Genomic DNA, 22,812 nt, shown 5'->3' on the forward strand with positions numbered 1-22,812 from the left:
TTGCCCAGGGGACCTGGGCTTAGCACACAGCATCCAAACTCCCGTCTTTAAAATCAGGTCAAGAGCCCAACCTGCCTCCGTGAGGGGCTGGAGGATGAAAACTTCAAGGGCTGGAAGGGTGTTTTTGAGTCCCAAGCCTTGGGAACCCGGCTGGGCAGGTCTGGTGGAGCCAGGGATGAAATCTGGGGGAAAAAGCCAGCCTTGTGAGCCAGTGGGTTGGGGCCAAGAGCCAGGAGAGCAGGAAACCCACCTGCACAACCAGCTCGAGCATCCCCGTGGCAGGAGGAGAAGGAGTGGGGCTGGGGCTGCCATAGCAGCAGGGGCTCTGGGGAGAGGGAGAATTGCACGGAGAAAAAGAAAATTCATCCCCAGAACTAACCTGTGCCGAAAATAACCAGTGACTAATTTTATGTCTTTGTGATTGCCTTTTAACTGCGAGTTATTAAAGACGGGGAGAAAGAAGGCGATGTCCTGGTGGGAGGATAAATGAGCGTTGCCATAGAAGCGAGGGGATGCTGCAGCACAGCTCAGTCTGCCTGGACCACAAACCCCGAAGCCACGGCCAAGCACGGCGGCCAGGGACGCACCCCCGTGAATCCCAGGCAAGCTGACAGCCTGGGAAGTCAGAGAAGACGGATTTGTGTTATCAAGCCAAAGCCAGAGAGTCAATATTTAGCTTGGACATGGAGCGCAGCCTGTGTGCAGCCGGGCCCCCGTCCATCATGCTGCTTGATTGCCCTCCCGAGCTTTTCCACCAGCAGCCTTCTCCCCGCCTGGTCTCGCAGCCGGATCGTGTTTCCCCCTCTCCGAGCTAACCCCGTCCCAGAGACACTTTTATCAGTCTCGGGGCAAGGGAGAAGCCGAGATTTGGGGAGGGGTTTCAAGGGATTAGGAAAGAATTTGCCTCTGGGAATCTCTTTCCTCCACCTGCCTGGGATAAATTGTCCGATGGAGATGGAGGCTTTGCAGCTCGGCGGGGAACTGCTCAGAGCTAAACGTGTGGAGGCAAAAATGCTCCCAGTCCCTCCCTGCTGCAGGAACTGGGTGTTGAAAGGTCCTGGAAAGGGCGAGGAGAGCTCTCTGTCCCGTGGCCCCATGCAGGGACGAAGCGGGAAGGTGTTTTGCCTGAGCTCTGCGCATGCAAACGTTGCCCATTCCACCCCTGGGATCTTTCCTGGGCGTCCCGGGAGGCAGGAACAAGCTTGCAAAGCTGCGAGCACCATGGGACACACGATTAATGGGGAGAAGCAGGGATTTTTATTTGGCCTCTATGATTTTCTGCGTTCATTATGTCCCTATGAAGCAAACGTGCCTTGCCAGTAATAGCCCTGACCTTACTGGGGCAGGAATAAAACTGTGAAAACCACCTTTGGCGTGTGCGCCCGCAGCCCTGGCACGGCGTGGGGGGGTGGCCTGTGGCTACGGCTCCATCCCTTCCTCCATCTGCGTTCGGCTTCTGCGGCGCGTTCTTTGTACCGCAGCAGGGCTCACGGCGTGCTCGGTCCTGTCTCCGCCAAAGAGGGGAAATCCCTGCCCTGGAAAGCAGAGGGCTGCTCCCGGGTTCATTTGCTGCATGGTCCTAACGCAGGACCGTGACCCAGTCTCACCGGGTGGCCGGAGCCCTGGAAAAAGGCTGAGTCCCCTCCAGGATGCCAGTGCCCGGTTTATTCCTGCTTTACATCTTGCCATCAAAGCCCTTTCACATCTCTGCTAAAGAAAAATGTTAATACTGCAGGCGTGAAACGTCAACAGTTTGGGGGTTGTTTTTTTTTAATCCTGAAGTCTTTCAGAAGTGGCGCTCTGTAAGAGAGATGTCCTCAAGGCAGGATGCCTCCAGGATGATCCGGGCTGGTACCAGCCATGGCTGCACCACCTTCCCAGGGACAGGCGCTTCTGCCTGAGGCTGTACCTGCCCCGGCTGAGCTGGGGACCCTGGGTGACCTTCACAGGCAGGGCCGGAGCCCGATGGTCCTTTTCAGCTCCCCAAATCAGAGATGCTTCAACTCCTCGCTACCTCCTGCGAGCGGGAAGCTGCACTGAGGACCACATCCCTCCCCGCGTCCCCAGGAGGTGCCGGTGGCTGTGGCAGAGCCCCTGGGGACCTGGCTGTGGGAAGAGAGGGGCCAGAGAGCAAAGGACCTGCTCTAAACACTGGCAAAAAAGTGGTTTTCACTGGGGTTGTCTAAGCACTGCTGGTCCCAGGGGGTTGCTCCTCCTGTTTCTTGCACCACCTCCTTAACTGTGCCTGGTGTCTGATCTGCCTCTCTGCATCCAGGGTCCAGCAAAGGGCCCCGGAGATGCTGGGAGGGCTGGAGCCCCTCTGCTGGGAGGACAGGCTGAGAGAGCTGGGGGGGTTCAGCCTGGAGAAGAGAAGGCTCCGGGGAGACCTTCCAGCCCCTTCCAGTCCCTAAAGGGGCTCCAGGAAAGCTGGGGAGGGACTCTGGATCAGGGAGAGGAGCCATGGGATGAGGGGGAAGGGTTTGAAACTGGAAGAGGGGAGATTGAGATGAGATGTGAGGAAGAAATTGTTTGCTGTGAGGGGGGTGAGCCCCTGGCCCAGGTTGCCCAGAGAAGCTGTGGCTGCCCCATCCCTGGAGGGGTTCAGGGCCAGGTTGGCCGGGGCTTGGAGCAACCTGGGCTGGTGGGAGGTGTCCCTGCCCAGGGCAGGGGGTGCCACTGGGTGGCCTTTAAGGTCCCTTCCAACCTGAACCATCCTATGATTCTATGATTCTATTCCTGGCACAGTGTCCATCCCACAGCTGGCTCAGAGACCCCGGGTTGGGGAGCAAACGACCCCTTCTCCCCCCTTCGTGCTCACCCGGCGGTGCTCACAGAGGGACAGTCCATGTCCCAGGTGCGTCCCCTGGAGAGCTGCATCCCCCTGTGCCTGCCTTGCCGGCGGCAGCCCCTGCTTTCGATGCCTGGGGCTAAACTGCCTTTTCTGGGGCTGAGGAGCGGGTGCTCCGGCTCCTGGTGATTGGGTGCTATTTTGCTCCGGCACCGTCCGGCAGCTGTTGCTGTTTATTACCCCGGAGAGCCGGAGCCAGCCGGGGGGCTGGAGGCAAGGCAGCAGTCGCGGTGGTCAAGCACCAGGTACAACTTTTTCTGGCTTTTAACCCTTTCAGTTGGATGTGGGGCAGCCCACGGGCACAGCCCGGAAGGCAGTGCTCGCCCCACTGCCGGCCAGCAGTGGGTCGGGGGCCATGGGCCCCATCCCGGCGCTGCCATGCGAGCGCGCACAGGGAGAGTGGGGCAGGCGGGGGGACTATTTTTGGAAGTTTCTTTGAAGTGAGTCAGCGATAGAGGCAACCTCCGGAGCTCGTGCAGGAAAAGTCCCAGCGATGGCGGAGCGGAGCCGATTTATTCATTGAATGGCTGTGGTTTTGTGCATTTAAGAGAAGATCTGGCGTGCGGAGCATGGCGTCCGAGGGAGTGGGAGTGTGGGCAGCGCCGGGGAGGGGATGGACGTGGCGAGTGGTCGTACGGGAGGGCTCCTGAGCAGGAGTCAGTGTGAGCCGAGGGCTGGAGCTGGGCTTTGGGGCTGTGTGACATGGGCAAGTCATCCCTGGCATCAGTGGCCGACCCTGGCATTGGTGGCCATCCCTGGCATTGGTGGGCATCCCTGCCCTGCTTGGCCTGGGCAGTGGCCGCTTGCTTGGTACGTCGGTGCTGGAGCTGGTCCCATAGGAACCAGCCCCGGGAAACCTGGTCCTGCGGGTGACATGACCCATCCTGGTTGGGGATGAGGATCCTGCGCGGGCTGTAGAGCCCTGAAATGCATCGGCCTTCTGCTGGGGCACCACCCCACCTCCCACCCTGGGGGGAACAGCCCCAGGCATGGAGCCGGTCGGCTCTGGGACCGCGTTAACGCCCGCGGGGAGCTCGCTGCAGGGGGAGGATGGCTGCCTGCCCGGCCACGGCACGGCTGTCACGGAGCCCTGCAGCCGTTGTGGCACAACCTGGAAACGCACCTCGGGGGCTGGAGGCGGTTTGGGCTCCTCCTTTGGGCTCCTCCGTCCTGGTGCAGCCCGAGGGACGGAGGTGTGGGAACAGCCCGGCCGGGGATCTGGGAGCGCGGCGAGGCCGTGGCAGGACAGCCGTGTGCCGCGGGGCACTGCTGACCGCCCGCCGTTTGTTTTATCCCTCTCGGTTTAGTGAGAGTCCCTCGAAGTGACATGGCAGCGGGTTCCCGGGAGGTGTTGGAGAAAGACTTGGGATGCCCCGAGGCTACCGACGAGCTGCCCGGGCAGGTGGGGAGCCCTCAGAGGCAGCCCAGGAAGGACGGGAGAAAAGGTACCTTGTCCTCACCACGAGTCGGTGGCCAGGAGGTGCCGGCTGTGGCCGTGCAAGCGCCGCTGCCACGGTGTTCGAAGCCCCACAGGAGAGGGCTCGGCACGGCAGAGACGGCTCTTTGCGGTGCAGTGAAATCAAGAGGCAACTTCGGACATCGAGGGGCACCCGCACGGCACCGACCCCACGGGGACATCGGCCACGGCCAGGGCGAAGAGGAAGGGAGGCTCATCGCCTCCTCCGTCTTCCTCGGGCTCATCTTTGCTCAGAAACAGCGTGTAGCTCAAAAACACGACAGGCACTTGGGGGAAAAACTCTTTAGGGAAAAATTCACCATCTTTGTTGTTTCTTTGGGGCTGGGAACCCCCTGAGCCAACGCGAGACTCCTGGGGCAGCTCCTTCGCTTCCCAGCAGAGAAAGGACCAGACTCACCATCGCTAAAACAAAGCCGAAGACTTTTTTTTTTATTTCCTCTTGAAAGCAAAGACCTTTCAGGCCGCGGTTCCCCAGCCAAAAGGCTTCCTCTTATTTACCTGTTTTGCTTCCAATATCGTGTCTTAGATTCCATCCTGGGAGCTGGTGGTTTTTCTCAGCGTTCATTCTTCCACCGGGGGAAAAATAAACTAAATCCGGCTCCAAGGGGGCAAAAATTCTGGTGAGGGCTTGCAAAGATGCGGCATCCAAATCCAAGCGGAGCGAGGGCTGTGCCCGGAGGTGCCGGGAGGGCTGAGGCCGCTTGGCGTTGGGGCAGGTTGGTGCATTCTCCCCCCCCCCCAGAGACCACCCCGGAGCCAGGGGCAGAGAGACCCCCAGGGAGCCCAGCACGCTCCCCAGCCCTTTGTTGCGTCGAACCCCTGCAGAGCCCTCGGGACCCCTCCGGTTTTCTCCCCCACTTCACAACTGGGAAAAGCCCCGAGAGTCATCCCTGCGCTTCGTGGTCCTCTTGGGTGGCTTGAAGTCTTCTTTGAGGTCTGGTTGCTCCACGGTGCCTGGAGCTTGTCCTACTGTCCTGGCTACAGCCCGAGCTGCCTCCAGCCACGTGTTTTCAGGGTGTCCACACGCACCCTGGGCAGTTGGTCCCCCTCAGTGCGTCTCGGCACGGAGGTCACCGTCCCCCTCGGCTGCAGCTCCCCAAGGACATCCAGGATGATATGGGCTTGAGCCATGTCTGTTGAGTCCCATGATGTTTTGGGGCTCAGCAGCCACAGACCTGTGTGGTTCCGCTCTTACACCCCGACCTTGCCACGATGGCCGGGTGGCTTTTTGCCTGTCTTCTGAAACCTCTCCAGGGGTGACCCGGCTGCGCTAACGGGAGAAACGTGGCCGTGATGTCCCCGCTCTGTGGGCTGGGTGGCAACGGGAAGACCCCTCGCCCCCAGCCCCTGGTGATTCCCACCTAATGAACGGCACCGTGCTTGTCTTTAACAGATGCCGACGCGCCGGTGAGCAGCGACGGGGAGAGCGGTAGAGCCCATGTAAGTGCGCAGCACCCCGGGGCCGGGGGCTGGGGGGGGACTGTCCCGCGGTGGCATTCCGCCCAGGAGGGCTCTGCAGGGTGTAGCAGAGTGTCCGTCCCAGGGGAGCCGAAATCCGTGTCCCTCAGCTGTCGCTGTCACTGATCCGTGCTGGTGGGCAGCTCTCCCTCGGGGCACCGATCCGCTGACACACACCAGCAGCCAGCCTGGCCACCAAACCCCCCCGTCCCCGGCAGCACCGAGCCCAGACCCCCAAATCGTTGCATGCACCCCCTCCTCGTGGTGCCCTGACCCCACCAGCCAGCGTGCCCTGCATCCGTCCCGCTGCCCTCGGCGGGTGTGCGTAACCCTGCTCATCGGGGGGCGAATCCGGCCCCAGGGCTGCTCTGGGGTGGGCTTGCTCAAGCGCAGCCCGGGGGGTCAGCAGCCGCACCCCGGCGCCTGCTCTGCAGCATGGAGCCAGCTAGTGGCTAAATCCATCTTAGCAGACAAAAAAAAAAAAAAAAAAAAAAAAAATCACCCCAACGTGATTTTAAGGCTGTCGATGCAAATACACGCACTGGGGCTGGGTGCTGGAGGAGCCGGAGATGAGCCTTGTCTGGGGGTCAGCAGGGGCATCGGCTCAGCCCTGGGGGACGCGTGGAGCACCCAGGGGACCCCTGGGTCCCTGAGCACCCCTTGTTCTGGGAGGGGGCACAGACATGCACTGTGTCCCCCATCCTGCCCGGCCACGCTTCTTCCCTTCCCCGCGGGGCCATGCGATGCTCTTACACCCCCGGCCACGCTCGCCCCCTTCCCCGCAGGGGCTAGAGGAGGCGAGGACCCGGCTTGGTGTCTCTGAGCAGGATCCGGACGAGCCTGAGCTGAGCATGCCAGAGCCAGCGCCTCTCGGCGTGGACAAGAAAGTGGCGGAGAAGAAGCGGGCGGAGAAGGTGGGAGCCAAAGGCAGCGCTACTGCGCCTCCAGGTAGGTGTGCGGAAAAGCCCTTTTCTGCCCCAAAATGGCCAGCCTGGTCCCACGTGGTCACAGAGGCATAGATCCTGTCCTGTGTCCCCGGCCAGCCCAGGAGCGCGGTCTGGCCGTGGAGCAGTGGCGGGATGAGCTCTGCTCTCCACAGTCCCCTGGGAGCTCAGTGACATGGAGATGGGGCTTCCCATCCACCTGCCAAACTCTGCTCCTTCACCTCCTCCTCCTCCTCCTCCTTCTCCTCCCCCGGGCAGGGAGCAGCAGAGGCAGGAGCATGGAGCAGGGCAGAGGCTTTCCCCGCTTGAGCCCCAGGGGGCTGTAACGCCGTAGTGGCCCAAACACCTCAGCCCCAGCCCCCCATGACACCCTTTTCCCCACCCCTGCAGTGCAAACGCCTTATGCTGGCAGCGGTAGGGCCGGCAGCTCCTGCCCCTGCCCATGTCCTTCCCAAACCCACCAGCACGGAGCCCTTTGCCGCTTCCCAGCTCCCCCAGTAACGCTGTTTCCCTTGGGGGTTCCCCAGTCCCCAGGAGCCTCCCAGTGCAGAGGAAGGTGGAGCCCCCCAGCCTGGACCCCGCGGAGGAGCCGCTCCTCTGGGAAGGGCTCACCCTCAACAAGTGCATCCTGGTGGCCTCCGTCGTCGCCCTGCTCAGCGTCACCTTCCAGGTGCTCCAAGGTGAGCCGGGAGCCAGACGGAGGGGGACAAGGTGGCCAGACCCTGCTGCCACCTCCTGCCTCCTCTCCCTCCTCTCCCTCCTCTCTTCCAGCGCCATGCTCCAGGGAGGGAATCAGCCGTGGCAGGCAGGACCCTCCACCGCCTCCCCTTCACGGTGGGTTCGGATGCTCCAGGCTGCCCCAATCCCCAAGATGGGGCCACGTCCCAGGGTGGGGTGGTCCTGGCACCCCGTGGCTGGGACATCGCACCCGAACAGCCTTGTCCCCGGCTGAGGGTGGCCTGTCCCTCTCCCCTCCCAGAGGTGGTCAGCGCCAAGGAGGAGGAGGTCCAAGAAGTGGTGACTGCCCAGCCTGCCCAGCCGGAGAGCAGCATGTTCGAGGCCGGTGATGGTGATGATGTTGGTGATGACGGCGATGATGACGACGAGGCTGACAGCAACCTGGTACGGGTCCAGGGTGGGGGGAGAAGCAGCTTCCTTAGGGGGGGAGCATCTCATCCATGGGGGGAGAGATGGAGAGAGGTCCCAGTCGCTTGGGCTGCATCACCTCTGCCTGGTCCCTTCTGTCGCCCCCCAGGCAGAGCCCTGGATCTTCAAGAAGTGGTTTGGCCGCTCAACACCAAAGGATGAGGATGAGGATGAGGATGAGGATGAGGATGAGAATGAGAATGAGAATGAGAATGAGAATGAAGAGCCTGTGGATGTCCCCGAGGAGCCACCAGCTGTGATGGAGGTGAAGAAGAGCCGGGAGAAGAAGCCAGAGAAGAAGGAGGAGAAGGCCCGGGAGGGTCGTGCCGCCCAGGCGGAGCGGAGCAGCCGGAGGGAGGCACGAGCCAAGGACAGGGCACAGGGGGACAAGCCCAGCAGAGCCCCCAGGGCCCCCCGGGAGCCGGAGCAGCAGCCCCAGAGGAAGCGGGGCCGGGAGGGGAAGGAGAGCCAGCGGGAGCGGGACGAGCCCAGGAAGGAGGGGTGGAAGGGCCGTCCTGGCAGGACCGACGGCGGCAGGGAGAGCCCGAAGCGGGACTGGCGGCAGCAGAAGGGCAGGAAGCCCTGGGAGCCGGTGGCCACCCCGGGGAAGGACGGCACCGCCAGGCACAGGGAGGGCAAGAGGCGCGACTGAGGCTGGGGCGACCGGGGGGCTGGATGATGCTGAATCCAGGGGGGTCCAACCCCGCTGCCGCCCCCAGCAAGGGCACCCTGCTGCTCCCTGCCTGCTCTCCAGGGACATCCATCCCCGGGCAGCGCTCCAGGATCGCCGAGCAGCGGCAGAGCGGCCCGAGAGCCTGGCACAAGCCTCCCCAGGGACTTTGGGCCCCCCTGGATTAAACACACAAAGGCAACCTGAAAGGACCGGGGGAAGGAGCGTCTTCGTCTGGGCTTCATGCTATTTCTCCATCCCCACCCAAAAATCCCCCTTGCAGCTGGTTTTTCACTCGCGGTCCCCAAGGCATCGGGGCGGCGCAGTGGGCACAGGGATCCCCGTGAACAGAGTTTGGCTCCAGACTGTGTAGCTCTTCGCTTCAGTTAATGGTTTTATTTAAAGCAAATCAAGAGAGAAGTGGATTCGGGGTTAAGGAAGCCAGGCTGCAGCCGTCCTCGGAGGGATGTTGGGGGAATGACCTCGCCGGACCCCGGTGCCATCGCTGCGGGGTGATGCGAAGCTTGCTGGTAACACAAGAGGGCTGGAGAGCCCATCACCCGGGGATCCCTTCGGGCCTTCCCTTCCCAGAGTCGCTTTTAGGAACGGAACACAAGTGCAATATCACGCAGCGCTGTAGCAACTACAGGAGACGTTCACAGCCCCAACCCACGGCAGGTTTCAGTATTTGCTAAATCAATAGAGGTTAAAATAAACTATTTTCATTTTTAATAAGGTATTAAATTGAATGTTTTAAAGAAAAAAAAAAAAAAACCAAAAACAAAACAAGAAAAGATCTTGGCCCTGGTTATGTTTGTGTGTTTTCTGTGCCCCCCCACCCCCATCCCCAGCACACAGGGGCTCAGGGCTAGTGGATCCCTGTGTGGGCTACGGGATGGGCCCGGTGTGTGCTGTGCCCCCGCCAGCCCCGTGGGGACACTGCAAAGCACCAAAGCTCCCAGCACCGGCGGGGCTGCAGCCGGGACGAGCCCAGGAGCTGCTTTCCAGGGCATCAGACCCTGCGGAGGGGCCGGGCTGAGCTGGGAAGATGATCCGGGGGCAGGCGGGCTCCGTGCCGACGCCGGCGGGGACGCGGAGCAGGTGCTTTGGCAGCCGTTTGCAGCCTCTCCTATTAATGGCGTGAGCAGCCCGGGAGGTGTAACAGGATCGCTCCCCTCTCTCAGCCCTCCCTCCCCTCGTCCCCCACTCTGGCAGCCCCCTGGGAGCGGGGTCAGTGGGGTGCGACGCAGACGGGACCCAGCAGGGAGCCCCGAGCCACCGCCAGCTCCATGGCCCCTGGCTCACACAGGTCAGGGAAAGGCAAAGCTGGTCTCTGCTTTGGGGGATTTTTTGCCTCTTGTTCTGCTTTCGCAGGTGGAGCCACATGGCCGGCGGGGGCTTAGAGACAGGCCGAGGGCTGGGAAATGGCCAGAGGATGCTGCAAGGGGGGAACTTGGAAGAAGCAACGTCTGCCCTGCCCAGCCGCGACAGGAGCAGAAGGCAAGGGATAAATCAGCACGATCCTGGACGGATCAGCCAAGCCTTGCCCTCCTGCGGTGCCGCATCCAGCCCAAACCCCGCCACGGGGTCGGAGCCACGCTGCGGCACGGCCCCATGGGCACCTGGGGCATCCCAGCGTTGGGAGCCAGCATGGGGCAATGCCGGGCTGTGGAGCAGCCCCCAGGGACCGGCACGGCTACAGAACCCAGAACTAGAGCGATACTAACGAGCCAAACCGCGGGGAAAGGAGAGGCGGGGAGCTCCCGTCTCGGCGAGAAAAGCACCAGCTCCCCGGCTGCGAGGGCGAAACGGAGCGGGAGCAGGGCCAGGGCGAGCGGGGAGGCGGCGGGGGGGAGGCATGGCTCTACCGACAGCCGCACTCCTCTGCCACCATGTTGGGGAACTTGCGGACCTCCAGCCCCTCCGCGGAGAGGCTGATGATGAGCTGGTCGGAGTAGCGGACGGGCACGCAGCAGGGAGCCCGCTGGAGGGGCGAGCCCCGCTCCTGCATGCCCAGCAGCAGCACCGTGTGCGAGTAGAAGCTGGGGACGCGGGTGGAGAGGGGCAGCTTGCAGGGACCCTCGCAGTTGTTGGCCGCGTAGACGGTGGGCATGACGATGAACTTGCGGTCGTGCAGGTCGATGGTGAGCTCCTGCAGGCGGCAGTGGGCCTGGTGCCGCGCGCTGCGGTTCTGCCGCAGCACCTTCCGCCGCTCCTGCCAACGCGCCCGCACCGTCTGCAGGGCCTTCAGCAGCAGCAGCGCGTGGAGCTTCCCGGAGCCGGGCGGCCGCTCAACGGCTTGACCCTCGCCCGGCCCCGGCGGGTAGTAGCAGAAGCTCAGGAGATGCTGGAAAAGCCCCGTGTTGGCTTGGAAAGCCGGGATGTCCCTCAGCTCCTGGATGACCGCCTGCAGCTTGCCCATCAGCAGCTGCAGCACGGTCCCCTCCGGCTGCCAGTCCCCCAAGTGCTGCTCCAGCACGGCTCCGCTGTCCTGGGGGAAAAGCAGCACCGAGGGCTCCTCCGACTGCACCAGCCGCTCCAGCGCCGCCTCCTCCGACAGGTTGAGCAGCTGGTGAGGGAGGGTCTCCATCACCTGGAAGTCCAGCCAGTGGCGGGAGCTGGGCTGGGGGGGCGGCTCGCTGGAGGGGCTCAGGACCCGGCGGATGAACTGGGTGAGGATGCCCAGGAACTGGCCGCTGCTGCTGCCGGGCGCCGGGGACGAAGCGTTGGCTTGGCTCGGGGCGGTGGGGGACAGCAGCTCCTCCGTCCCAGCCTGGGGTGGGCTGCGAGGAGAACACAGCGAGGGTCACAGGGTCCCCTTGTACCCCAGGGGTCCCTGCCCCACATCCTCCTACCGCTGACCCACGGCAGAAGGGCTGGGGCTGCCCCTTTCTCCCCCCAGCTCCCAGCCCCTGCGTTTCTCCACGGCTGCGGCCAGGGCCACGGACCTGAGCTGCGGGTACGGAGCCATGTCCACCACCCCGTCGGCAGAGAGGTAGGAAGAAGGGGCCAAAGCCACCTCCTCTTCCTCCTCCCACCGTGACTTGGCCAGCAGGAGCAGCACGGGGGTCATCCTGGTGAAGCACTTGTCATCGGAGCCGAAAAGGAGCTGCTGGGTCTCCGTGGGGGACAGGGGGGCACCTGGTGAGGAGAGGAGCCGGGGGGGAGGATGGCGGTCAGGGATCTCCCACACGTCCCCGCAGCCCCTCATTACAGACGGGCTTGGGAGGATCCCAAATGCCCAAGGCAGGACGCAGAGGGCACGGACACCGGTGTCCCCCACCGCCGCGGGCTCCCCGTGTCCCTACCTCCGTCCCCGCGACGCCTGATGGCCAGGGAAGCCTGGAAGCTGAGCTGCTCGCTGCTGCGGGCGACGGATGCTACGGTGGCTCCCAGGACCAGGTACTGGGTGTCCCTGGCGAGGCAGAGGCTCTGCAGGGAGGCGAAAGACCCACCGAGGCCGTGGGTGAGGCGTCACGGGGGGAGGACACCCAAATGAGCCCCCCGCTGTGGTCCCCGCTGGCTCCGGGTCACCCAGTCCGCGGTGGCCCGGGGTGCAGCGAAGTGGGAGGCTCGGGACCACCGGGAGCAGAGCGGGCAGGGGGGCTCCCCCCCAGCCCCAGAGCTGCTCGGGGAGCCGTGGGGGGCAGGGGGGACCCCCGGGTGGGCAAAGAGCCCCGAGCGGCCCCGGACCCGCTTCTCCCGGCAGCGGGGCCGCGGCTGCCGCCCCCGGGGAGGCTGCAGAGCCCCGGGGAGCCGGGACCCCCAGGAGGGGCTGGGGACCCCGGGCCGTCCCTCCGGCCCTGCCGGCAGCTGGGGACAGGGCAACAGCACCATCTTCAGGCACGGCTTGGCCCGGCGGGAGGGTGCGACAGGGCAGGGATGCTGGGAGGGGACGGGAAAGGGACTGGGAGGGGACGGGAAAAGGACTGGGAGGGGATGGAAAAGATGCTGGAAGGAGATGGTAAAGGGACTGGGAAGGGGATGGCAGAGGGACTGGGAGGGGATGGGAAAAGGACCGGGAGGGGATGGAAAAGATCCTGGAAGGAGATGGTAAAGGGACTGGGAAGGGGATGGCAAAGGGACCGGGAGGGGATGGGAAAGGGGCTGGGAGGGGATGGAAAAGGTGCTGGAAGGAGATGGTAAAGGGACTGGGGAGGGGATGGCAGAGGGACTGGGAGGGGATGGGAAAAGGACCGGGAGGGGATGGAAAAGATCCTGGAAGGAGATGGTAAAGGGACTGGGGAGGGGATGGCAAAGGGACCGGGAGGGGATGGTGAAGGGACTGTGAAAGGATGGGAAAAGGACTGGAAGGGGATGGAAAAGTGACTGGAGGGGATGGCAAAGGTGCTGGGCCAGCAGAGCTCAGACACCCCCCTCCCACCTTCCCTGCACCCAGGACTAGACCCCCCCCGGCCACGGCAACCCACCTGCTCCCGTGCCAGCCCCGTGCCCGTGGCCAGCAGCTCCTCCCGGTGCCCGGCCCCTGGCCCCTCTCGCCGGCCCAGGTAGAAGAGCAGCAAAGCCACCCGCAGCTCTCCCAGCGACCGGCCCACCTCCGCCTGGAAAACCAGCTTGAACGACAGCTTGGCCTGGGCTTCCCACTGCACTGGAGAGGAGAAGACAGAGCGGGGTGAATCTCCCCTCCGGTGGCTGTGGGCATCCCGGAGGGCGATGGGTGAGGAAGGGGCTTCGGGGCCGAGCACCGGCCCCACGCGGTGGCCAGAGCACCCAGGAGCCAACAGGGTGGGGGCACCCAGCAAATCCCCTTTCTGGGTTCAGGGAGGGGGTCAATGGGGCAAACCCCAGCGAGCCGGGGGCTGCCTCGCTCCCGGAGCGGCTCTGGCAAATTTTCACGGGCAGATCCCCATGGAATTCTCTTCTCCCACGGCAGCTCCACCGGTGGCTCGGGGACATTGCGGCCGTTGCGTCGCAGCCAGCAGCACTGCCTGGGGAAATGCCGCTTCCCCACCTGCCCAGCACCGGCGAGTTCAGCCGAAAACCCAAAATCCAGGAGGGGAGGAAGAGATTTCAAGAGAGGAACAACCGTGACCCTCTTGCTACAGAGGATTAAACCTGAGGGGTCAGCCAGGGTGCCGTCCCTCGCGCACTGCACTCACCACTGCGGCGGGACGGCGGGGTGCACGTTGCTGTGTTCCCTACAGGGCAGCTGGACCCCGCGCTCCCCGGCGGCACCGAGCGCCAGAGCCCGGCATGTGCTGCAGCCGACCGCGACCAGCCGGGGCTCACGCCACAGAAGGAGCGGCCAGATCCACCCATCCGACCCTCTCTTCACTTTTCCCCATTGGGCAAAGTTGGGACGGGGCCTGAACCCACCTCATTAAGGCAGAAAGTGAGAAACACTCGTAATCTCCAAAGCAGAGCAGACGCCGCCGAGACTGCGGCACCTGGGCATTAGCCACGGGCTGGGACAAGGCACCCTGCTGCACGCCAGCTGTCATCACTACCAAAGCTTCTTAAAAATGTACCCGGAAAGACATTTTACGGCACCGCTTGCCTAATTTTCAAAGGAACCCAACCCCGCCCATTTAATTCTGTGTTTAAATGTCTGATTTAGGGCAAGGAAACAGCGTCGGCCTGCCCGAAGCCAGGCTCGGGCGCGGGGGTTTCGCACCAACCTTCCTGCAGATGCAGCACGAGGAATCGGTCCTGCCCCGGCTCCAGCACGTGCGCGTGGATGCGCTTGAGGGGATGGAGAGCGGCACCCGCCGCCCCGGCCGGGCAGAGCCCGAAGGTCTCCAGGTGGCTTCCGTCCCAGCTGCTGCCTTGCCTCAACAGCTTGATGAAGGTGCTCTCGTAGTGGGTGAGAACACCCACGACTTCCAGGTGCCTCGGGGTCGGCCCGTCCTGGTCCATTTTCACCCTGCACACGGGCCCTTCCAGCCCCCCCAGTGGCCACGGGTGCAGGCTGGAGCTGGCCCAGCTGACGGCCCCATCCTCAGCCATCCCCTGGAGGCACCTTTCTCCTGGGTCAGGCTTAGACAAGAGGCGAGTAGCCACAGCCATCCTGGATCTTGCCGCCGAGCTGGGTCTCGCTCTTTCCTGTAAACTCACGTTTTCTCTCTCGCTCTCCCCCGCTTCCAGTCCCAGCTCCTCCGAAAGCCTTTCCCCCGCGCTCCCCTTCCTGGGCAGGGCTGCGGAGGGGAGCAGCAGCACCAGGCAGGGCAAAAGCACCCCAAGAACAGCCCTCATGGTCCCACTTCAGCTCCTCCCCAGGCAGTCGCTCGAGCGGCTCACGCGCATCTCAGAGCACTGGGGCAGGAGGGGAGGACGGCGTCTCCCTTTTAAAAACCGGTGGCCTTGAGTTGACAACACACCTCCCTCGAGAAACTTGAAGGCTGTCAGGCCGGAGAAGAGGGAGGGATGTTCCGAAGAAACTTTTTTGGTTCTATTTTTGGGTTTGCATCTAGTATTGGAAATGTAAAAAAAATTAAAGCTGTTTCCCTCACTCGTAGGGACGCACGTCCTTGACTTCAGATGTTTTCTAAAGGAGGATGGACGTCTAGACTTGGATCTTCATGGGGACTGGCACATACTATTCCCATCAGCAGTGAAACACCGGGAGGGAAGAATTCGCCAGACCAGGAGGAGGGAGACGAAGCCAGATAATGGGCAGAAACTAAGTAAATGTATGGAAAGCGCCGGCCTCTCTCCCCCCGCGGCTGGCACCTCGCACGCTGCAGTTTGAACACTGAAGAGTTGACTTAGAAATTCTCACGACACACGTATTATAAGGATTTTTCCCTCTCTAAGATGCCAGCACTCACTCTAACACTTGGAATTAGCAAATCCATCCCAGGGAAACCTCCCCCCCCACCCAAGGTATCGCCTTTTTTTGGCAACAGAGGGCAGGGGGGAAGGTACCTGCAAAAAAGCTCCAGAGCACACTCGGACCCTTCTCTGGGGTTCCAAAACTTTGCAGTTTGGAGCTCAGGGTCTGGCTGCAGCACGTCACGAATGGGCTGCGCACCCCAACTGGAGGGGGACAAAGGCACCACACCACGGGGCTGGTGAGGGTGGACCTCTCTCTCCTCCAGGAGCTGACAAAGGACACGCAAAGGGGAGACCCACAGAGGCTGACTCGGGCATCGGGCAGCTCCGCTCGAGCCAAAGCGCTTCTGGGGCAGCCAGGAGGGGCTGGACACACTGCCCGGCTCCGGGCGCGACCTGCGTCAGGCCAGCAGAAGAGCCAAAGCCTTCGATTCCTCCATCAAAGGGGCACGCAGCTGCAGGACTGTGGCCAGTAAAGCCTCCCCTGCGGTCCGTGAAATGAGCCAGCCACTGGCCAAGAGCCCGGGTCGGGCACCCCGTCCCCCACCAGGCACCCCAGCATCCCACGGCGAGACGTCCCAGTTCAGCGAAATCAATCCTGGAAAGGACAGAGGGGAGAAATCTCAGAACTTCTTTTCCTTTTGAATGGGAACCAAATGATAGTTTGAAGGAAGTATTTAGTATAAATAAAACCACAGAGGACTAAAAGCTTGCCAAAACTAATCTAGGCGTGGGAGGATATATACAATAAAAATCAGACATGACAGCAGGTGCTTCGTAACGTTACGGACAACATTTAATGAACTATAGTAATAAACAAAGACTTAATATCACTGCAGCTTTGGTGATTTCTTTTGACTAAACATTCCCAGAGATCTCTGCCACCGCCGCAGAGGAGAGCACCGGGGCTGCGTTTGTGAGCCCACCTTTGGCATGAACAGCCCAGCCAGCAGCCGGGGGGCAGCCGGGCAGCTGCGTGCTGGGGAAGGATGGGGATGGGTGCCTCTCTGAAACCGTCAATGAAATCCTGGCTGGTGCTTTTCAAGGACTCCCGAGACACAGGTCAAACCCATTTCCTCCATCGAGATGTTTCCAGCTTTCAGCTGGCAGCACCGGAGCTAGAGTACGGTGCCCTGGCACCGGGCTGAGAAAGGTTTCCGAATGCAGCGGGAGCGATGCTCTTCCCATCGCAACCGTAATCCAGCAGGAACACAGAGAAATTCTGCCTGCCCTCCAATCTGCCCACCGCTGCCATCACTGGGGATGCAGTGACAGTCCTCGCCGTGCGCCGACGACAAGTCTCCCCACCACCGAATGAACGGCTTGATGGCGGGCTGGAGTTGAATAGCCACTGCTGAACTGGCCGGTGATTTCTGCGACGCACATGAAACACTCCAAGAGGGGCAACACCTTACGCCAACACAGCTGAGCCCGGGCCGATGGGGCTGTTCAGTTAGAATGAGGTGAGGAGCCTGGAGATCTCCAATCCTTTGCCTCCTCTTTGGAGAATTTCCAAAATGTAACCAGACTGGGAATGTTTTATATGTTTAAGAGCTAAAGAAAGCGAACAGACGGCAACATTTTTAACCAAGACGCAGGAAAATTGAAAACCTTTTAATGAACCTACGGGATCTAGTCAAATTCACGGGCATACAAAACAGGAATATTTCTCAGAATTAGTCGTGATCTGCATATAAAAAGATACGAGCTAAAGGAGTCCAACGGGACCGAGTCCAGGAGGGGCTTCAGTTGGAGGGAGGCGGAGGGGGGATAGTGCCCGGCCCCTCCGCCGGGAGAGGTGGCCTCATCATGGGGGGCAGAGGAGCAGGGGGAGGTACACCGGGTGCTGGTGGCAACTGAGGTGGCACTGGGGGCGGCGGCACTGGTCCAGAGGGAGGCATGGGAGGCAGGGTCATGCCTCCCGGAGGAGGCGGCGGCATGGAGTCTGGCAGAGGTGGCCTTGGGGGCAAGCCATTCATCAGCGGAGGTGGAGGAGGCCGCTTCACAGTTGGGGGCCCTGGAGGGAGGTTTGGGGGAGCCGGGGGCTTCTCCATCTTGAAATGGAATTGAAGGAAGAACTGGGGAGGGGAGAAAAGCAAAGAGAAGGGAACCATTAATCCTCAGGACAGCTCAGACCTTTCCTGACCTCCGCAGACCACGGCTGCCTTCCCACCCTGGCAGCATTCACGACCTGCACCAGACTTGTCCAGTACTTTAACTCCTCTGAAACTTGTTCTAAGCACTAAGCTACCCGTGATGGGGTCAGTATTCCCCCCGGGCATTCGTCCCCTGCTCTCACATGCGACACCCAATGAGTACACCCACGCCGCAGGCTCACCCGAGACCTGGGTGCAGGAAGCATGCAGCGAGGAGCCCCAGGGAGGACACCGTTGCAGGTTTCTGCACCGTTCCGCTGCTGCTGGCAGCAAGCGAGGATTCTACCTCCCAGGTTAAATTCCCACACAGATCACACACAGGAAGCTCTTTCTGTCAGGAGGAGCGACTGCACAATTGCATTGAAGGAATGAAGATTTTTAGCACCAAAGCCAGCAGGGATATAGCGGATGCGCCCTCTCCCTGCACTGCCTTTCCCCCCAAGCTGCTCTGCCCCCTGCTCCCTCTTTAACCCTTACGAAAGACGTTGCGGTGCTTCAGCTACCTGTTTGGTTTCCCTGTTCCAGTGGGTCCAAAACTTTCCCTCTGCTTTGTCGATTTCTCTGCTTGGCACCTGCAACAAAAAAGAAGAAGGAGCTATTATTAGCACCACCAGATTAGCTCAATGGCCCTTTTTAGCACCAGAGCCTGCAAGATAAGCACAGCTATTCCAGGCCTTTGTGAGATGCACTAGTCTCGGATGTTATTAGATAGAGATGGGGACAGGAAAGAATTAAGTTACCTCCCTATCGGTCAAGGACAAGTGCGCTGGCAAAAAACCCTCTCCTAACATCTGCACAAAGGCTGAGGAGCAAAGCCCAGAAGGCGCCTTTCTGTGCCAGACACCGCGAATTCAATGGCTCCCCAGAGCGCAGCACACAGCCTAGTTTTCATGCCAGAGTCCTCCACTAATTCTCAGCAGGGTTTAATGACTTCCAGTCATGTCTTCTTGACCCCCCGCTTTCCACTCCATTAACACCCTGAGGGCTAGAACAGAAGTCTATAACAATGTTCACTGGGAATTAATGTCTTGGAAAACATGGGATTATTGGGAACTTTCCCAATAATCGGTTAATCCCAAATCTTACCTTGAAAGCTATGGTTTCATAGGGCTCCGCTGCCATCAACAGGTATTGCCAGCGTCTGTCGGGGGGCTCGATCCTTTGCTCGTAGGCTGACATGAACCGATGGCGAGGCATGATACTTTCTGCAATCTCCGGATAATCAATCTGTTGGGGTGATATTGCAGCATTAAGGGGAACATCCCCTTTTCACTCTCCCTTCATACAGAACAAATCCCTCAGCTGTGAAGCACAGTGAGGTCAGTTCCAAACAGAAAACTTAGTGCCACCAAAGGAAACAGCCCAACAACTGCCATCGTGGATTTGCTTGACACCATCATCAGCAGAGGACTAGCAAGGTAAGGCCTTTCTTTTTTTTTTTTTTTTTTAATTTTATTTATTTCATGAATCCTGCAAAGAACTGCTCATTTAGCAGCACTCGGATAACCCAAACACCAAGAATTTAACAGCGGCCCTACCTGGAAGAGAAGGCTCTGCTGGCCTGTTTCTGGATCTCTCTGTTTGGTCACTGTAAAGAAAATACGAAAGCTCAGAACATCACATAGCAGGGTTAGAGCAACATTATTTCTGCCCTAGGAAACACATAAAGCTTCTAACAACAAAGCATTACAAGATTTTTCTCCCATTTATTTAAAAAAAAAAAACCTGCCACATTGTCTTTAACCGAAGCTACTAAGGATCTCTAGCAAAATTCAGCTGCCATGGGGCAAAGGCTCTGCGCTGCAGAGCAAAGCTGGGAGATAAAGCAGCCAAGTTTTGTACTGAAGGCCAACACAAAACAATGGGGAGTTCAGAGCAAAAAAACTTGAGCTATACATGCAATGAGTGATTTAGGAGCATTAGTGAAAGATGGTCCAGCACAATAAAAGAAGAGAGTCTGAAATAATGTCATCGTCTCCTGCATGACTACTTATAAGAGCTGAAAGCCTGAGACATACCAATCTATTATTAAAACGGTTCTCACTCGGCTGTCAGCAATAAAGAGATGTTCCACGGGTAATTTAAACAATAAAGGACGTCAGGAGATAAGCCCATATCTTATTCATGGACAGATCTGCTAAAAAGACTAATTAATAATTCACACCCACAGCACTGCACTTCAGGCAAGCTCCAGCAGGCATTAGGTGTCCCCGACGACAGACAGCCCTGACGTACCTTTATAACCCGGTCGTCCAATTTTCACAAATTTCTTCACTTCCACTTTGACTTTTTCTGGTGCGGGCTGGGCAGGGGCTTCCTTAGCTTCCTTGGCAGCTCGACGGGCCCTGGATTCATTTGAAATGTGCCAAATTTAAAAGGGTAGCCACACTTGCTTCTAAAGGATACGCAGTGAGCAGTTTGAATCCCTCGCTACGGAATATTCGGTGCTTCACAGAAAGGATGCCAGGAAAACCTGCATTTTCTCTTCCACATGCACCGCTACAGGCCAGTTGTATCCGCGCCCTCCCCCGACTAAAGGCTGTCATCTCAATTATGTCATCCACCCCCAACATGACCTTGGTGCCCGTCTCCACAGACAGATTTGAGAAGATTTACTTCTTGAAATAAAAAAGAAAAAAAAAAACCCACAAGCTAGTCATCTAAACCAAACCAAACTGGATTTCTTAATGTAAAACTTACAAGCTTCTCCCAACCTGTATTCACAAAACCAGATGCTTGTAACTAGACTCAAGACGGTTTTAGAACTGCTTCTCCCCCTTCCTTCAGGAATCCCACAACTGGCTTTGAACTTGAGCTCAAAATGGAGCTTGTCAGCGGCATTTTTTGGAGCAGATCTAGGCTGTACCTCCTGGCTAGTGCCAGGCTGTTCACTAGGAAACAAATCCAGTCAGAGAACACTTGAGCACCATGTGCTACTGTATAACGGAGTTCAAGATTTATAGATGCACGCAGGCATTGTTTTAAAGTGCTTCAATACTGGAGAATAAAGCTACAGTGCAGAATGACTTACAAATTGGTCTGATGCTTCTTCCCCTGGGTATGTGCTAAGTAACTTCCCTGAAATAAAAAACAAGGCAGAAGAAAGTTAAACGAAGACAGGACTGTTCCTACACTGACAGATACTTGTCACAGGAGAGAGGATATCACACGTTGACAAGGATATTTTAATCCTTAGGAAAGAGGAATCTTACTCAAAAATTGCAGAATGTTCTCAAGTGCCGAACTGTCAGAAACTGTCAGGCTTAACACACACACGAGCCGGTACCCACCCATCATCTCTTCAGCAGTCAGCCATCAGGCACGTCCCCGGTTCTTGCGTTTGAAGCTGCTATTATTCTAAAACACCTGCTGCCGCGATCAAGACAGACAGCTCTTCAACTCACCTCATTGTTGTGCAGCGTTAGGCAAAGCTTGCATTCATAAGAGCCCAAGTGATTTTTCATAAAATAAGGGTCCTGGAAAGAGAATTGTTAAAACGTTATAAGCAAAATACATGGCAAAACAACAGAATAATCAAAATACTGCCCAACTTTTGCTGCACCGGAAGAACTGAGTTTGTAGATTTAAATTAATAGCATAACACTGCTTTAGGACTATGAAAACAGAGAGAAACAAGAGCAGCTTTGTTAATTGGTGACAGCATACCAACTGCAGGCAAGAAACGGCAAAATACAATCCAGTCCCGAGAAGACTGAAAATAATGTCGTAACAGCTACTCGAATATGCAAATGCTGGCACCTCTCTGGTCAGCCCCATCACAAATGTTTCTCGTTTGGCTCACACATTACCAGAAACAGAAATATTTAATTTCAATCCACTAAATCTCTTGCTATTTCGCTCAGGCAAAGCTCTAAACCTGTCCTCACAACGGTCTGCAGGACGGCAGCCCCGTGTCTTTTCTCTCCTGCACAGGCAGAGGCCAGGGCTCACCTTGTTGATGTCGATGGTTTCCAAAGCCAGCTGCCGGAGCCTCTCCCTGCGGTCTCGGTTACTTTCTGAGGCAGAGGCTACGCCTCCGCTTCCAGTTTTACCTCCAGGACGATGCTGAAAATCCATGATGGGGATTTCTGTGCTTCAGCTACTTATGGAGAAAGAGTCTGGAAAAATGAGGAAAAGCAACATGAGTGATAACCAACGCTTTTCCTACCCTGGAGCTCACACCACTATTTAGACCCATCAGGAGCACCACAAACCATGCCCTGGAACTCCCCACGCAATGCAATTTCAAACGGAGCTGGTCTTGTACCACTGACACAGTAAGTTGAGTAGAAGTAAAATGATCCAAAATAACAGGTCCCCAGAGCCCTTCCCATCTCCTCACAGCCCCTTCTTCTCCAAAGAGACGTATTCCTCCCCAAAATGCGCAGCGACTCCCCCCAGCACCCCTCATCACCCTCCACCTCGATAGCGAGCAGCCCCAAAAGTTGCCACAGGCCAAAGCCTCTCTCCACCACTGAGGTTCGGTGCTGCCCCACCACCCTGACGCCCCCCCAAGGCCCCAGAGCCACCCCCACAGGCCCAAACCCTCTGTGAGGGTCAGAGGCTCCTCCTATATCCCCCCAGCAAGGCCAGGGCCTCTGCACACTGTCCCCAACCACCCAGTGAGGTCTCAGAGTCCCTCCTTCCCTCAGCAAAGGACAGAGCCCCCCCACACACAGACATCCACCCTCCAACAAGGAAGACCAGGGAGATTCCCAGCTGCTCAGCAAGGTCAAAGCCCCCCTCAAACGCTCCCCAGCAAGGGTCAAAGCCCCCCCAAATACCCCTCAATTCCTCAGCAAAGGTCAAAGCCCCGCTCCAGTATCTCAGCATGGGTCAAGGCCCCCCTCAAAAACTGCCAGCTTCTCAGCAAGGGTCAAAGCCCCCCTCAAACGCCCACAGAAAGAGTGGAAGCCCCCCAGACACCCTTAAACTCTTCAGCAAAGGTCAAAGCCCCCCCCAGTACCTCAGCAAGGTCAAGGCCCCCCTCAAATGCTCCCCAGCAAGGGTCAAACCCCCCAAACCCCCCCCAACACCTCAGCAAGGGTCAACCCCCCCCAAGCATCCCCCACCACCACAGCAAGGATCACACACACCCCCCAACCACCGCCCAGCCCTTCATCAAGGAATTAAACCCCCCCAAGCACCCTCAACCCCTTAGCGAGAGTCAAAGCCCCCTCAAACACTCCCCAAGCGCCCCCCTGCACGGACGGAACCCTCCCCCACCCCCCGACACCCCCCCGGCCCGTACCGGCGCCCACGGCCCCGCTCCCGCGTCGCGCTTGCGTCCAGCGCGCGACTTCCGGCTTCCGGCGGGAGCG

The 22,812-nt window shown here is 59.3% G+C and overlaps 3 protein-coding genes across 9 annotated transcripts in view; 1 reads left to right on the forward strand and 2 right to left on the reverse strand.

Moving 5' to 3' along the window:
• LOC134526371 (nucleolin-like) overlaps positions 1-9,279 on the forward strand; it is a 35,152-nt gene extending 25,873 nt beyond the window's left edge. For 2 of the 6 annotated variants that reach the window (XM_063358194.1, XM_063358193.1), the window contains exons 2-7: positions 5,719-5,765; positions 6,611-6,731; positions 7,255-7,407; positions 7,499-7,561; positions 7,707-7,849; positions 7,983-9,279. In XM_063358194.1, the coding sequence (XP_063214264.1) occupies positions 6,635-6,731; positions 7,255-7,407; positions 7,499-7,561; positions 7,707-7,849; positions 7,983-8,525 (999 nt within the window). In that variant the 5' untranslated portion in view covers positions 5,719-5,765; positions 6,611-6,634 and the 3' untranslated portion in view covers positions 8,526-9,279. Of the gene's footprint in view, positions 1-4,059; positions 4,294-5,718; positions 5,766-6,568; positions 6,732-7,254; positions 7,408-7,498; positions 7,562-7,706; positions 7,850-7,982 lie in introns of those variants that run through there. The other 4 variants (XM_063358192.1, XM_063358191.1, XM_063358190.1 and 1 more) reach the window with 3 other exon arrangements.
• A 1,111-nt stretch (positions 9,280-10,390) lies between these two features.
• On the reverse strand, positions 10,391-15,027 carry AMH (anti-Mullerian hormone). Its single transcript, XM_063358199.1, has 5 exons — positions 14,183-15,027; positions 12,974-13,152; positions 11,852-11,975; positions 11,492-11,684; positions 10,391-11,326 (listed from the first exon to the last, which is right to left on the reverse strand). Exons 1-5 carry the CDS (start codon positions 14,754-14,756, stop codon positions 10,408-10,410), a joined length of 1,989 nt encoding a protein of 662 aa, XP_063214269.1. The 5' UTR covers positions 14,757-15,027; the 3' UTR covers positions 10,391-10,407.
• Positions 15,028-16,933: 1,906 nt separating this feature from the next.
• Positions 16,934-22,811, reverse strand: SF3A2 (splicing factor 3a subunit 2). 2 transcript variants are annotated; one of them, XM_063358196.1, is made up of 9 exons: positions 22,743-22,811; positions 21,443-21,609; positions 20,896-20,967; positions 20,523-20,569; positions 19,727-19,836; positions 19,030-19,079; positions 18,578-18,718; positions 17,995-18,063; positions 16,934-17,413 (listed from the first exon to the last, which is right to left on the reverse strand). In XM_063358196.1, exons 2-9 carry the CDS (start codon positions 21,566-21,568, stop codon positions 17,081-17,083), a joined length of 948 nt encoding a protein of 315 aa, XP_063214266.1. In that variant the 5' UTR covers positions 21,569-21,609; positions 22,743-22,811; the 3' UTR covers positions 16,934-17,080. The 2 variants fall into 2 exon arrangements, with proteins under 2 accessions (XP_063214266.1, XP_063214265.1); XM_063358195.1 differs by lacking the exon at positions 22,743-22,811 and adding an exon at positions 21,706-21,871.
• Position 22,812: the final 1 nt, after the last annotated feature.

This window comes from Chroicocephalus ridibundus, chromosome 22, assembly GCF_963924245.1.
Source record: "Chroicocephalus ridibundus chromosome 22, bChrRid1.1, whole genome shotgun sequence".
NCBI lineage: Eukaryota > Metazoa > Chordata > Aves > Charadriiformes > Laridae > Chroicocephalus > Chroicocephalus ridibundus.

Excerpts from the sequence above, each read along its gene's own strand:
- AMH (XM_063358199.1), bottom strand. The coding sequence starts at position 14,756 with ATGAGGGCTGTTCTTGGGGTGCTTTTGCCCTGCCTGGTGCTGCTGCTC. Across the intron at positions 11,685-11,851 it reads CAGGCGTCGCGGGGACGGAG|GTGCCCCCCTGTCCCCCACG; the intron begins GTAGGGACACGG and ends TCTCCTCACCAG. Across the intron at positions 11,327-11,491 it reads GCTCCGTACCCGCAGCTCAG|CCCACCCCAGGCTGGGACGG; the intron begins GTCCGTGGCCCT and ends TTCTCCTCGCAG.
- SF3A2 (XM_063358196.1), bottom strand. The coding sequence starts at position 21,568 with ATGGATTTTCAGCATCGTCCTGGAGGTAAAACTGGAAGCGGAGGCGTA. Across the intron at positions 19,080-19,726 it reads TGGACGACCGGGTTATAAAG|TGACCAAACAGAGAGATCCA; the intron begins GTACGTCAGGGC and ends TTTTCTTTACAG. Across the intron at positions 18,719-19,029 it reads AGCAGAGCCTTCTCTTCCAG|ATTGATTATCCGGAGATTGC; the intron begins GTAGGGCCGCTG and ends TCACCCCAACAG.